Genomic DNA, 16,140 nt, shown 5'->3' with positions numbered 1-16,140 from the left:
CCCTAACTTTCTATAAAACGCTCACCTTGTATAAAAACTGTTATTAAAATCCTAACTACTAGTTTAAAACCCAACTTTGAAACCCTCACCCAAGATTGAAACCTTACATTGAATACCTAACCCTATTTTTTTCAATAACATTCAGATAACACATTTCAATAACATTTTTTTTTTAATGAGTATAAGCGGTTATAAAAAATGGATGGATGGATAATCCAAACATTTTTTGGAAGCCAGACTTTGACTTATTCCTGGCTTTCTTAAGATTTTTTTTATATTGTTTGCATTTTTACGTGCTGTTTCTGTTTTTCAACATGATTGATCACTTTGACCAAATAACTACATTATCGTCATATTGTTTTAAGTGGTACAAACATAAAAAGCCATGTATTTTTTTTTCATTCTCAAAACTTATGGAATAAACCATTTCCTAAAAACATTTACATATATTTAAAATATTTTATTATTATTATTATTATTATTATTATTATTATTATTATTATTATTATTATTATTATTATTATTATTATTATATATAAAATCATATATATTTATTATTTCTTGACCCGGCCTTATCCCTGGTGAAGTGTTCCGTGCATGTCCCACAGGAAAGAGGTCCCGAGGACGACCCAGGACTACCTCGCTCGGCAGGCCTGGGAATGCCAGGGGACCCTCCCGGAGAGCTGGACAAAATGGCTGAGGAGAGGGAAGTCTGGGCTTCCCTGCTCAAGCTGCTGCACCCGCGCCGATGGATGGATGGATGGATGGATGGATGGATGGATGGATGGATGGATGGATGGATAATTTCTTGACTGGCTGTGAAAGAAGAGTAAAACATTAAAACATATCTGGATTTGTAGGGGGAATCACTCTTTTTTGAGTTGATTTAAAAAAAACATCCACATTAAATGTAAACAGGTTGTCATTTTTCTTCAAATATGTTGGCTCAATTCTGTGGGAAAAAAAAAAATCAAGTCAAGCCCATATGTTTAGTATAGTGGACATACATAATGGACATTGTCATGGAGGCAACGTGAACAAGAATATGACATTGCACAGAAGAACTTTCGGAACAATATTCCTCATACCATCATCGTTTACAATCCCTTTTGAATATTTCTGAGAACAAAAACACACCTGTACACAGTCATCTTGCTACTGCATGCGGAAATCCCTGGAGCCGGGCTCCAGTATGCGCAGAGTGACAATGTGTCGAACGGCTCTTTGAAACCAGGGATAAAACAAGGCATATATCAAGGGGTTCACACACGAGTTGAAAGAAAAAAAAAACATGACATAGATCCTAAGTGGAGACATTTGGCTGTCATTAGTGAGCGAGACTCCATAATACGGACAGAAGCACATGAGGAAGACTAGAACGAGAACACCAAGAGTCCTGGCCGCCTTCAATTCTGATTTCTTTGCTCTTGAAGGTACGCAACGTTGTAATTGGGCACGCTTCGCATGTGAGCGCATGGCTCGCACTTGGGACACAGCGACTACAAAGACCCTAGAGTACAGTCACACGATCATACAGAGAGGAATGCAGAATGTCACAACCAAATCGATAATAGCTGTGCCTGATTCAGTAATGATTGGACACTGTCCATAGCAAGAATGCAACTTTCTTGGATGCATCAGCTGTTTGTTCAAAATGATGCAAGCGTAGCATAGCGATGAGAACCAACAGAGACAAATACACATCCTCATTCTTTTCACAGTGACTCTGTCGACATAACGCAGAGGGTCACAAATTGCCGCATGACGTTCAACCGATATCAGCACCATATTTCCTACTGAGGTGTAAGACACAATGGTAAAAATTAGAGCAAAGAGAGAACACTGAGTGTCGCCAAGCATCCAGCAGGTTGCTAATATGTAGAGCTGTCCAGGTATCATCATGAGACCTACAAGAAAGTCTGCTACAGCCAGAGAGAGGAGGAGGAGGTTTGTGGGAGAGTGGAGCTGCCTGCACACAAGAAAGAAAAAAACAACATCATGATACAAGATGTAGCAAACTGAACCAAAAATATAAAAACATTCATCACATCAGAATCACAGAGCGTTGATGTGAAATGGAGGCGCGAGGATGGAAAAAGAAAATGTGCCTGAAATGGGAGATTGCTACGATGACAACCAAGTTAAGCAGCAGAGCGAGGGTGCAGGCGAAGGGCAGCAGCACATCTGTAAGAACTCTCAACACAAGACTATCAGATGAGGTTTTCCTGCAGGAGAGGTTGCCCAGATGTGGAAAGCACAGCTCTGATTCCATCAAGGAGCTGAGACAGCAGTCTGTCCAAACGTCTCTGTTGACCGCCTCATTTATGTGGTCTGGTTCCTCCCCCAAGAAAAGCCATTGGCTCAAAGTTAGCCAAAGTCCTCCAAGTATGACATCATCGCAACTATGACAACTATTATCTCTCAACACTAATATGAATATACATAGAGCAGCTTACATTATACGAAATAAATCTTAGTGTTATCATTCCAAAATCTTTATCTTATTCAAAGTCAACAAGAGGGCCCAGTTTGGGTTTGTGCTGAGTATATCTTACAAATATTGCAAAGGTGCCAGGTTCGTGTTGAATGTTGAATGACAAGTCACCTTGCTCTATTTGATGGCTCTGAGGTATCGCTGTCAGCAACTGCTTGCTTGGATCCGAATCCATCAAATACTGTATCTGACAAAAATGCTTGTCATAAATGCGCTGCCTCCTCATGTTGGGGACAACAGTAAACACTTCGTCCATGCAGCACGCGTTAATCTCCATCCCATCCAATTGGATACTGTACTAATGGATTCTAATGCTCACAAGGTTCCTTGGTATGTTTCGGGAACGTACCAAGCGTACCACTGGGGTTTCATGCAAACTTGCGACAGCCAGCTTGAAGACCTGAGGGGGCAGGGTTGCTGATTGGCTTGGGGTCTGAGCTATCAGGCCAGGGGTCGCCAATATAGTGCCCGTGGCAGCTGGGAGCCTCCAAGGGCCACATCAGTAGTCTGCAGGCCACCATTGCACTGTTCTGTAAGAGATCCTTTGAATATTCAAACAATGGCAGCGGTTTACTGTGTAGCAAGAACACATTGAACAATAATTAAGGTACGAATTTTCTTCTGCGTATCACAGGGGGATCCAAACGTTTTGCAAAGGGGGCCAGATTTGTGTTAAAAATGTAGGGGGGCCAACCTTGGCGGGCGTTCTTTACATATAACAGCAATTAATTTAAATATATTTCAGTGAGCCGTTCTGTATTTCACATTTGCTTTTTTATTTTAATTTCAGCTATCTTAAGCATGTGTTTTGGTTCATTTGAAACGTGCATATCAAAATTGAATTGACATTAAATATTGAAATTGAATATCCACTTAGCTTTTTTTTTGACACTTCAACTTTTTTGTAACAGTTGACCAGAAGTAATTGTACTCTTGGGTGCAAATTACATTTGAAACAAGAACATATATCTCACCATGGCAGTTTAATATTTATGAAAAATTTAAACACAATAACAGAGAAATGAACAAGTAATAGTCATATCAACAAGTGCAGGGCTCATTTAAAATATGACATCGGTAATTATAAATGTTAATTGGATTTTTAAAGGGTTATTATTCTGGAGTGAAAACTTGAAAAACAAAACGTTTTCAGAATGATCGTGAAGGAAAAATGACTTGTCCGCATGAGTGTGATGGGTGAAAGTGAGATCTGGAGTGCGGGCCAAAGGCCAGGTGTGGCTCTTTGGCAGTAGTCTGGATGCACCAAGTGTCTTGTAAGTGAGAGCCCGATAGCCGTGTCCTCACACGGCTTATTTAAGTTCATAACCGAGAATGTCTTCTCACACAAATACGTCGAATCTCTCGGAACCTGTCCTTATCCAGCTGTTGGAAAAAGTTGTAAAATATTGCTGCTGTGAGATTAAATTAGCTTCAAGATGTTTCAGTTTCTCGCTGCGTTCATTACCTGTGATCTTGCCATTTGCGTCAACATGTTTTGTTTGGTAATGTCGCTTCACATTGAACACTTTAAAAACAGCTGCTGTCTCTTTACAAATGAAGCAGACACAGTTGTTCCGTATTTCAGTGAAGAAATAGTCCAATTTCCACTCATCCGTGTACTGTCGGCCCTCACAGTCAAATTTCCTCCTTTTGTTGATTGTCGCCATTTTAGAAAGTTACGAGCTCATACAGTCAATTACTTGTATACTAATTTGCTGTTATCTTATTCCAATTACTTCACTTGACAAAAACAAAGCCATTTCCTTGGGCTCATCCGCGCCCACCCTACAGCAGTGATAGGAAGTAACGAAGTACAAATACTTTGTTACTGTACGTAAGTAAATTTTGCCTGTACTTTGTACTTTTAGAAGTATTTTTTCTGATTTTTTAAATTTTACTGCCTACATTTAAACCACAAATACTGTATCATACTTTTTACTTGATAGATTAAAAAAAAAAAAAAATCACCATAAAAGGCCTTGTGACTTTTCTTTCAGCATCTTTGCACGGATTATATCTTTTACTCTGCAAGCCAAAACATCTTTGCGTGTTTGCCTCCACGAACTCTCCATCAAATCTCAGAAACCACAATGAGGTAAGTGACCTAAATGATGTGCCGTTATAACGTTGGTTATTCGCTAGCAAGCTTGGATACGTTAGCAATGTGGCTAATGTTAGCTAGCTACGCTAATAAAGATAATGGCAAAGGGTTAGCTAACTTTTTTTATTTATTATTTTTTACAAATGTCTATATTCTCATTGGTTTTATCTTCCACCTAGGTAAGAAACCCCATTTAGCAGGTGTATCCCATAGCAAGCAAAATTGTTTGGATAATGGAGGACTTTTTGGATATGGAATCCCCTGGGAAAACAAGGACATCTTAACAATGTATCAATGGTCAAGGTGCAAGTTACCTTGGAGTATGCTCGTCAACGTTATCACAAATGGATCACCAAATCTGACAGGAAAAACATCGGAATGCTCAAGAGATAATGTTCCTACACTGCATAGTTCACTAGGAAGCAGTGAACAATAAACATAAAAGTGTGGACGTGAGTGAAATCCAACACTCAGAGATTAGATAAATTCACTATTCAGCTGAGAGTAGAGTAGTAGAAAAAAGGTAGAAGAATGTAGGGAAGAAAGCAGGCATTCTGGTGTGATGGAGAAGAGGAAGTGAATTGTGTTGGAAACAGGAATTGTGGTAGCGGAAAAGAAGGATGTAAGAGAGAGTTGAAAGACAAAATTGAATGCATAAGAATGTTGGCGTTGTGGCAAGAAAGATTTTGGGCAAGTGAAAACAAATGGAAGAAGGTTGGCAGAAAGGCCCGAAAATCATAGACCAAAAGACAAATGATGTCATTTCGAGGCTGTGCAATGATTGTAGCGCATGGATTCCAAAATTATTTTGGATTGACCAGCTGAATTGATTAACTGTGTGTTTTCCATTATCTACCATAATGACTAGGTCACTGTTGGATATCATAAAATAAATAAATAAATAAATAATAAAAAAGCTGATGATGCATTTGAAAGTGTGAAATAGGAATTGATTAATTCATCCGTATTGGCAATACCTGATTACAGCGAAGCATTTGAGCAAAGAGTGACAACTAAACAGGGATTCACAACATCAGTCTTGTTGCAGAAGCATGGCGGGAAATGGAGGCCAGTCGAATTTTATTCAAAGGAATTGGATGCAGTTGCTGGGGCAACCCTTGAATGTGTTTAGGTGGTGCTGGCCGCAGCATTGGCTGTGGAGGCTTCAGTGGAGGTTGTGTTGTTTCACTCCCTCACGTTGAGGATTGCCTACGTATTTGTTTTGTTGTTGGAAACAAAAAAAATGACACTCTTATCGCCTGCATGACATTTATATTGCACCGCGTTACTTTTATCACAGGGATACATTGTAATTGTTAGATGTGGAGCATTGAACCCAGCGACACTTTTTGCCCACACCTGTAGACGGAACCCCCCACGACTGGGGAAGCCACGTCCAAATTTCCTCATGACCTGACCTGACTGACACCCCTCTCCCCACTGGAGAAGTTGTTTTTGTTGACGGTTTAGCTTGCAAAGGGTAAGACGGCTGCAACAGGCTGGGGCATGTCGTTACTACATATATGAAAATGTTGTTTATAGGAACATTAAAATCGACATGTCGACATCTCTGACACGTCCTCCTGCTGGTTCTGCCCCCGAGTCTAGTGAGTTACATGCCTTTTTGCATTGTCCTCTTTATTTGTACTTTTGTACCTTTTTCACCTTTGTGTTGTACTTTGAAGAATTTCCATTGTTACTTCACGTGTTATAAACCATTATGTCCCACCCGAGCCATTCTCAGGGTGTTCCAGGGTTCACTTCTTGCTCGTCCGAGTCACGCGCCGTGACAGAATAATCCGGCTTTACATGAACCCTGTGGACCCTGAACGGCTGTGCTCGGCAATGGCCAGCCAATGACAGTTTGTGTGCGAGCATGAGTAGTCTCCGAAGGAGGTCATGGGTGCAGTAGCCACACCGGTAATCGCAGTGGAGCAGCTGACCACTCGTGTGGACACAGCGGGTTGTGCGGCTGCGTCAACCAGCATCGAGCAAGCGGACCAGGAGTGGGCATCACGGGGAGGTCCGGGGTCATCTTTTTGGAAACCCCAAATTCCGCATCCTTCCCGTTACGCAGAAAACCTCGGCACCAGCGGCCAATTTATCCGTCAGTGCACACTGGTGTTCGAGCAACAGCCTCTAGCATACCGAAACGAACGATCGAAGATTGCATTCATTAAGAGCCTCCTGGCGGACAAGGCCGCCGCACGGGCCACGGCTGTGAGGACATTGAACCCCCGTCTTCGCGGCTCACATTTTATCCGGGAGATGAAGAACGTTTTCGATCATCCTTTCTGAGGCCAAGAGGCTAGGGACAGATTGCTGGACAGCAAGCAGGCCTACCAGTCAGTGGCTGAATATTCGGACCCCTTTTGCATCCTGGTCGCTGAAAGTCTACACCCACGCATCAAACACGAGTTGGCGGCCAAGGACAAGACTTCCTTGTTGGAAGAGCTCATTAGCATGGCCATCCGGCTGGATAACCAGTTGAGAGAGCGGGGGAGGGAGCGCGCCGGGGAACAGCAACCCAGGCTGCAGCTTTTCACGCACCAACCAATCACCACAAAAGCTGATTCGTCGCCAGCCCACACTGTCCCAGCATCACCAAGTCGAGGTGGGCCAATGCAAATTGAGGGGGGCAAGCTGATCCCCACTGAGCGCGAGAAGCACATGAGACTGGGGCTCTACTTGTAAAGTGGACTGGCCGGACACAGGATAGCTGCCTGCCAGGCACGTCCGACTCAGGGCCAAGCTCGCCAGACCACCCCCCCCCCCCCCCCCCCCCCCCCGACCGACGGGCGGCTTCCGTCCAGAACTCAGACAATGAACGTGAGTGCTTCTCTGGGGAGAAGAAACCTGGGGTACAACTCTCAACTATCACCATGCAAGAGGCTCCATTTCACGGGGGAGGTCAGTTACGGGGTTAAGCACGTTATTGTCAATGCACTCGTTGACTCTGGGGCCGACGACAATTTTTTTGATAGTGCGGTCTCGGGTGTCCGCTTGAGACTTTACCAGATCCTGAGCAAACCGGTGACTTGGACGGGCGACCCCTAGCATTGTCTACCCACCAGACTGGGGTTCTCTCCCTCCTCCTTTCAGGGAACCACAGAGAGGACATCAGTTTTCTTGGTATGCCCTCGCATTGCACCCCAGTGGTTCTAGGACTCCCATGGTTTTATGTTACATAATCCGAAGATAGATTGAACTAAGACCACGATTATTAATTGGGAGTTCCTTCTGCCACGCCAATTGCCTCTGAGCCGCCAGATTGCCGGGGTCTTCCCCAGCAACGCTGGAGGTGGAGTAGATAAACCTAATGTACCTATTCCTCTGTACTTGTTTGCAGATAAGGGGGCGGAATGCCATTAACCATCAGATCTCAGCTGAGAGGCTGAGGTCCAGTCCTGGAAAAGGATCTTAGGCTCACTCTAGGTAGCCTGCTGTGTCCACGGTGTTTTTGGTGTCTGCCACACCTGTTGGAATACTCAGGTATCTTGGCTTCCGACTTGAAGGACCAAAATAATGTGAGATTCAAGTAATCTAAAACATTTAATGAGCAACAAAGCAAAGAGAAGACAAAAAACCTCCTTCCAGTCCAGTTACAAATTCTGTCTGTCCCTCTTTTATTCATTTGGATTAGCCCTAGATACAAAAGTCGTTGCTGCCCAGAAAGATTGGGAGAGTCATTTGGCAATAATGTAAACAATTGGTTTATGATGGTGAGGAATGCAGTTTATGCAGTGTTTGTGCTGTTATCTTCTTCCTCAGGAACGGGATGCGCGACGGGTCGAGTCACAAAACCCCAGATGGTCGGGTAGTGGGCCTGTCTCTTTCTTGCAGCTGCTTGAGACGTGTTGTTTCCTCTTCTTCACAATCAACATTAACAGGATAAATTTGTCAAACCTAACACAACATGAAAAAGCATATAACATGAACCAGAAGAACCCCCAGAAGGTTGTTCGTAATCCCATCATCAATGATTGCTTTTTGCCTTTTAATGATTCCTGAAAAAAAGAAGAAAAGAAAACAGTACATGTGTATACAGTTGTTAGACTCATTGCTCTATTGCATGCTGAGCTCTTGGGAGCCAGGCTGCAGTATGTGCAGAGTGGCAATGCGTCGAATGGCTCTTCGAAACCACGGGTAAAACATGGCATAAATCAAGGGGTTTACACATGAATTGAAAGCTAGTAAAGAAATAACATAAATCCTAAATGGAGACATTATTTGGCTTTTATTAGTGAGAGAGATGCTGTAATATGGACAGAAGCATGCAAGGAAGACGAGAACAAGAACACCAAGGGTCCGGGCCGCCTTCAACTCGGATTTTTTTGCTCTCTTAGGAACACAGTTATTCATTTGGACACCTTTCACATGAGCGCGCAAGGCTCGCCCCTGAGACAAAGCTACCACAAACACTCTTGTGTAGAGAGCGACAATGATGCAGAGAGGACTGCAGAAAGTCACAATCAAGTCAATGACAGACATAGTTAAGTCAATAAAGACGACACACTCCCCATAGCAGGAATTGAACTTTCCTGGATACATCAGCTGTTCGTTCAAAATGACGCAAGAAAAGAGAAGAGATGATAACCAACAGAGATAAATACACATCTTCATTCTTTTCACAGTGACTTTGACATTATAATGCAAAGGATCACATATTGCCATATAACGATCAGAGGATATCAGCACCATGTGTCCTACTGAGGCATATGACACATTGGTAAACATAAGAATAAAGAGAGAACACAGAATGTCACCATGCATCCAGCACGATGCTGAAATGTAGAGCTGCACGGGCATCATCAGCAGACCTACAAGTAAGTCAGCTACAGCCAGAGAGAGGAGGAGGAAGTTGGTGGGAGTATGAAGCTGCCTGGGCACAAGAAAGGGGAAAAAAAGGCAACATGGTGCATGATGCATGGCATCCAGGACCAAACAAAAAAGAAGGTAGACCTTAACGACATCATAATCGCAGAACACCGATCTATGAATTGGAGCTGCAAAGCAAGAGAGAAGAACATGTACCTAAAGTGGGAGATCGCTATGATGACTAGCATGTTGAGCAGCACAGTGAGGATACAGGCGAGAGGCAGCAGAAAACCTGAAACAAATGTAGAAATACGACCACCAGATGAGGACTTCCTGCAGGAGAGGTTGACCAGCTGTGGAAAGCAGAGCTCTGATTCCATCAAGGAGGCAGGAGCTAAGACAGCAGTCTGTCTAAACCTCTCGGTTGACCGCTTCATTTAAGTGTTCTGGTTCCTCCCACAAGAAATTTCTATTGGATCAAAGTTTGACAAAGTTGCCCAAGTATGACATCATCATGACAACTATGGTAATTATCAACATTAATACAAACGTAGTAGATAGCTAGTAGATAGCTCACCTTGTATCACATTAAACACCAATGCTTTCATTCCCATATCATTGATATCAACAAGAGGGCCCATTTTGGGTTTAGGGTTAGCGTCCGTCCCCGTGAGGGCATTCATTGGAATGCTTTCGCGTTTAGTTAGTGTTTTGCCATGTATACTGAAAAAAAAAGAATGCTTTTTGTGTTGATATATGTGTTTTAGGGGATAGCCCTTTTGGTGAGTGCAAGCATTTTATGAATTATTTTAAGTTTAATACATTGTTTGCATTTTATTTCATTCATATTCAATCAATGGATATCACTTTTCATGTGTAGTGGTACATTTGAATTGCTGATGGGGGTTTGTTGATTTTAAATGCTCTCAAAAATAACCTGTATTGTACATGATTATGGTGATGCAACGCCGAATTATGCATATGTGTGCTATGTGTGTAAATGATTTTTTCCAGCCGTGGTGATGTCAATGCAATAGCCGTATCAGTTTCTCATTTTGAAGTTTTTCCTCAGAACGGTTGTTGCGTTCTGATTCGCCTAACACGTCCTCATGATTCCTTTTCCCCAAAATATTGCCATCACATTGCATACCTACTCACAACACACCACCGTTCAAGAATCACTCAATTGCATATAGAGGATGCTGAAAAAACACATTTAGTGCTGGGTATTGTGGCTTGACAGCGTATTGAGATAAGCTTCGCTATAGCAAAGTAATAATGCAATACGAGTTGCAATGTAACGGGCATAGTTTGTAATATAAAGAAAGTAAATAAACCCTTCTATGGCAAGTATATATATATATATATATATATATATATATATATATATATATATATATATATATATATATATATATATATATATATATATATATATATACACACACACAGATGGATAGATATGAGAGACTATGGAACGTATAATTTTGTTTACCTTGTCAATCAGCTCCAGGGCTTTTGCTGGCGTGCAATCATACTTGTTTGTTAAGTTGTTTTAAAACAAGTCAATTATGAATGGCTGACTGTGTAGCACGTTTTTTCATTTTCATACATGGTCTGCCTTGCTGGACCCTACCTTCATATATGCTTTTCATGCATCCTTAGTTGGATGGTGACGTTGCATGTGTGTTGTCAAATTGGTCATTCCACCGCTTGAACATACAGTTTGTTTGCAGTTAAAACACACAGCAGTTTTATTCACGATGCTGTTGTCAGTCTTTCTCTTTTCATTGCTACGTTCAGACCGAATGTGCAAAATCATTTTGCCACGCTCATTTTTGGACAGGTGGGCAGTCCATCGGCACCAACGGACTGTTTGCTCTCAGTCACTGACAGACTCCTGTTTTGTCATCAAACCAATGACTTGCAGAAACGCTATAAAATGACAGAATAAGAATGTTTGAACGGGTGAGTTTCGTCCATTGTTGTAATCAGGATAGACATTCCGTCAAATCTCCGTCGGCCTGACGCCCCCCTTTTGCCGATGGAAATACAAGCCAACTGTTATCCCTCTTTGTGGTGTTGCTTGTGATGGTGTTGAATTCAATGCACTAAGCAGGAACAAATAATGATATAGAACAGAAAGCAAACAGTCCTTAATAATGCAACAAAAACTTCAGCATGTCCACTAGCTGCTTGTCCCCACCATTAGTCGCTGGCAACTAATATGTGTAGCACCGTTTGATGTTGTAGTGCCCACGGCAATGAATTTTTGTCCGTTTCTTTCGAAACTGAACCTGCGGTATTCTTTCGCTTCAGTACTCGCCAGTTATTCCTGGGTGCATGTTTGTTAGCTTGTGACAGTTTAATTCTCCCACACTCTCAATTACAGTATAACACAGCCCTAACATTTCTCAGAAATCTGTCAGCCTTAGTTCACCCTTTCTGTAAGGTTTCTTGTCATTGGGGCGATCTGTCGGCGAGAGACCGCAGGAAAGTCCGTCGTTCCCATAGACTGCCCACCTCTGTAAACTACAATTTCCAAATGACATGATTTCCTCCTGAACAGACCAACAGCAACACAGGAATACATACTACGGGTTTCAGTGAGTTCTATGCGCATCAAATTTGTTGCATAAACTCAAATGCTGCTTTGATCAATTGATACTAACAGCCTTCAGACCTTACGTTTGGGTTTGTAACATTATGTTGCTTATGAACGTGTATCTTAATGTACAGATAAAGTCACGGCTAGACTGGCCACCGTACATATAGGGCAGATGTCCAGTATGCTTTTGATAGCAAACTGAATCAATCAACACGGGCGGGTTGCTCTAAATCACAGTCATGAAACAAAGTGGATCCCGTCTACCTCTTTATTCTCCCATTGTTTTTCCTTGGAAGAATTGTTAAGAGAATCAATAAACATCCGAAAGATTATGCGAAATCGACAATGGAGTCGAAATTTATAAATTCTTATCAATTTCCACTTCGAAGGCCTGCCAGCCATGACCTAGTCACAAACATGGCACGTCGATTTGACAGTTCCCGAGTGGGCCGACGTTCCAGGATGCGCTGGTCCCGTACGCTCCCAGGTAGCTTCTTGGTCAAGCGTTTAGCTTATCAAACATTTTGTAATCCATTTAAATCTTTGAGATATCATTGATTTATGCCACTCTGAAAAAAGGATTTTCAAATAAACCGGGCATGTCCCCGGAGGGAGGTCCTTGGAGCTTTCAGTCAGCCATGTTTTTGACACCTTGGCCCATTAGTATGTGATGATGACAGTCGCTTGCAATCAGAGGTGTGAAGATAACGCAACAACACATGAGGCAATACTTGTTTCCCCAGCGGACAAATCAATAGCTGTCTTGTTTTCCATATGAACTACTGTATACTGAAAGCCAGGATGATGTTATTGCTCCACACCAAAGAGCAATGTAATTATTTTTTGTTGTTGTTTTGGCCGGACGACACTTAGAGAAGTAATGTCCACTCAATAACACATCATAAGGGTATTAACTGGCGTGAGCAGATTCCATTTCCTGTTTCCAACATGAAAACATGGGTACTGAAACATGCAATGAATTTTCACCGGGAACTATTTGTAGCAAATGTAATCACGAGTCAGTCCCGTGATGGGTGATTATATTATGAATTCAGCTTATGCTAAATTCATATCTTGAATGACGATTCGACAGCGCTAAACTGGCCAATGCACTTGCAATGATCCGACCTTTTTGCTTGGTCCCATTGTTGGGCCCGTGTTGTAAAATTTGGATCCGGCCCCTGCAACTAATTGACATGTGGTTTGTCTGAATTTGCTCTGTCAAAAAATAAGCAAATGTTTCCACGTGACCCCCGCAACACAACACGTTCAAATAAGTCATTGCTGTTTGGTGCATTGAGTTAGTACTTCAATTGACGTTCTGACGTCTTCTGATTCTCTTTGTAACTATCAAGAATTGAATGTAAGGTCTTTTTTTTTCAAACATTCATCCATCCATCCATTTTCTAAAGGGGCCTATCCTCACAAAGGTCGCAGGCTTGCTGGTGCCTATCCCAGCTGACTTTGGGCTTTGGACACCCCGAATTGGTTGCAAACCAATCACAAAGCACACAGAGAAGAACAACTATTCACACACTAAATCACCCCTAAGGACAATCCCATCCATCCATCCATTTTCTGGAGCCGCTTGTCCTCACAAGGGTCGCAAGCTTGCTGGCGCCTATCTCAGCTGGCTTCGGGCAGGAGCCCGGGGACAAATGGCAATCTGCACCTTTTTTTAGTATGTCTCACAGTTTCTGTTTGGAATGTCAGTCACCCCCTTTATGCTTTGCGAAGCAGGTCTCATTCTGACATACTTTGTTACAGTCTTAACAACAAATTCATGTTAAAGGCTGTTGTCTGCATGTAGGATCTAGGCATATGGAACAATGCCCAGGACCGGTGTCCCATTGTTTGTTTGTGCCCTCTGTAACAATATTTACAGAAGTAGGTGAAATTGAAAAATGTGCTGATCGTTTTTATCCCGTAATAGTGACCAACAACAGGTAAGATATTTTGGTGTAGTGTGTTTCAAAAATATTACATGGGTTGATCTTCATCCGATCTGTACACAATCACAATTTTGTGTTCGATTTAGCTTTTCGAATGTGTCTATGTCCCTCCAGCTGACTGGCGTTTGACAGCTCAGCCCGACACGTTCTTGGAAATGGATAGCTCTCTGTTTGGCTTGATCCATTGTCAGCGTACCGTCTTAGCATTTGTGACTGTGGTTACTTTACACCTGATTCCTACACCACTCCTGTTGATATCAGATACAATTTGTACAACGAGCGTGAGGCTGACATTGGTCAAGGCTTGCATGTTGGATTGGGCTACCTGATATTCGCGATAACAGAGGGGTCTTCCCTAACCTTTTGACGGTTATGCTCTGTTTCGGCTCTGGTTGACATTCGGATTACCACACGAACCACTTTGTTGATATTATTTTCGATGGATGTGTAAAAAGCAGCAAAATCTTTTCTGCCCTCTGGCAGCGAATTGTTTAAATGTCTCCTGATTTTGATATTGTTGAAATTGGTTTTCTTTTTGATACCTTCCGTCCCCCTTTGCACAATTGTATCTGAGGAATGATAAGGCACCCTCCACACTAGGTTGTGCGGTTAGTGATTGTGATGATATCATGAGTTGATAATCCTCTACGTCTGTAGGCTGAGCCCGCGACTCTTTTGAAATTTCAGCCTGTGTTTTGGATCGCATGAGTGCTTATTCTAAAGGGTTAGTATTCATATACTTAACAATGTCTATCAGTTGTGGCGGTACGACATCTACATTTGTGACTTGACAGTCTTCTATTTTGGGTGTGATTGTCAACTATTTTTTAAAACGAAATTTTTAAAAATATGTAGAATCACATCCATGTTTATCAATACCCTAGCTTGTCTGTGTGCACGTATATAACATCTAAACTAGTTTCAAAAAGATGTTTATATACACAAACTTTATAATGATATCTGGCAGGGCATCTGCAGTTGAGATCCTTTTGTTGTCGCTGATATCCTTGCAACTCCTGGTATTGCTGCTGCTGTCAGCACTGTGAAGCCATCTTCTTCACAGGTCGTCTCACTCACAGCTGTCACTCACTCCCTCCCCTTACAGCAGTCCGTCTGTAAAAAAAATAAAAATAAAAAATACCCAGACATACTGTACACGCGCACACACTCACACAAGAAATGTAGCAAGATCTATCCAGATTTGAGCCATTGAATTGAAAGAAACTCAAGTGAAAACATTTGGTATCAAAAATTTTAGACATTGAATTTTTTCATGAAACTTGTGCTAGCCCAGCCGAGACGTCGTGTAGCGGTCCTGGACATTAATGTAAAATATTGTGCGCATAATACTGTGCATTCTGTATGGGTGAGATTTTCCTTTTTAATTGGATTGTATTGTATTGTTCTACTATTGTTCCTGTTCATTCTCAATATGAAGGTGTCATTTTTTTTAATAAAACGACTGCCTTTGCAAGTTGTGGATATATTTTTAAACTTAACATCTTTATCTTTTTTTAACCTCTGAAGATTTAGTGACTGTTCTGTGTGAATAAAGATGCATTTAAATATGAAGTACATACTTTACTATCTGTTTACTTTTTACAGTGTTACATTAAATACAGGCAGTGGAGCAGTGAATAGCACGTCCGACTCACAGTTAAAGAGACCTGAGTTTGAATTCAGCTGGCTCAGGCCTTCCTGTGTGGAGTTTGCATGATCTCCCCGAGCCCGCGTGGGCTCTCTCCGGGCACTACGGCTTAGGATAACTTCTAGAAAATGGATGTATGGAAATTTATTACACTAAATAGAAAAGGGCAATGGATGGATGGACATTAATTACACTAAATGCAATAGAGTCCGACATATATGCTATTAATTACAACAAACCCTCAAATAAAGTCTATTAATTTGACTAAGGCCTAATGAAAGCAAGATATAACAGATTTAACCCTAGAGCACTATCGCCGGGTGATTTTCACCCGAGCAAACATCCTTACATGATTTTCAATATGTTGCATTTTTCTGATTATCATGGGTCCCTGGGTAGCTTCACCAATCTTTTAGACATCTTTGAAGGTGTGGCCATTTGCCTACCCCAATGCCCACTTTTTCCTACAGGCATGTTTTCGGGTGATTTTCTCTCGGCAATAGTGAAATAAGGTAAAGT

At 41.9% G+C, this 16,140-nt stretch overlaps 1 protein-coding gene and 1 pseudogene across 1 annotated transcript; both read right to left on the bottom strand.

Annotated features, from left to right (window-relative positions):
* Positions 1 to 1,089: 1,089 nt before the first annotated feature.
* Positions 1,090 to 2,278, bottom strand: LOC148427026 (trace amine-associated receptor 13c-like; annotated as a pseudogene).
* Positions 2,279 to 8,198: 5,920 nt separating this feature from the next.
* LOC148427025 (trace amine-associated receptor 13c-like) lies at positions 8,199 to 9,985 on the bottom strand. Its single transcript, XM_088407388.1, has 2 exons — positions 9,630 to 9,985; positions 8,199 to 9,477 (listed from the first exon to the last, which is right to left on the bottom strand). Exons 1-2 carry the CDS (start codon positions 9,848 to 9,850, stop codon positions 8,661 to 8,663), a joined length of 1,038 nt encoding a protein of 345 aa, XP_088263514.1. The 5' UTR covers positions 9,851 to 9,985; the 3' UTR covers positions 8,199 to 8,660.
* Between the last annotated feature and the right edge of the window lie 6,155 nt (positions 9,986 to 16,140).

The sequence above is a fragment of the Hippichthys cyanospilos genome, chromosome 2, assembly GCF_059441005.1.
Source record: "Hippichthys cyanospilos isolate Australia breed blue-spotted pipefish chromosome 2, RoL_Hcya_1.0, whole genome shotgun sequence".
NCBI classification, from domain to species: domain Eukaryota; kingdom Metazoa; phylum Chordata; class Actinopteri; order Syngnathiformes; family Syngnathidae; genus Hippichthys; species Hippichthys cyanospilos.
This window is presented reverse-complemented; position numbering and strand designations above follow the sequence as displayed.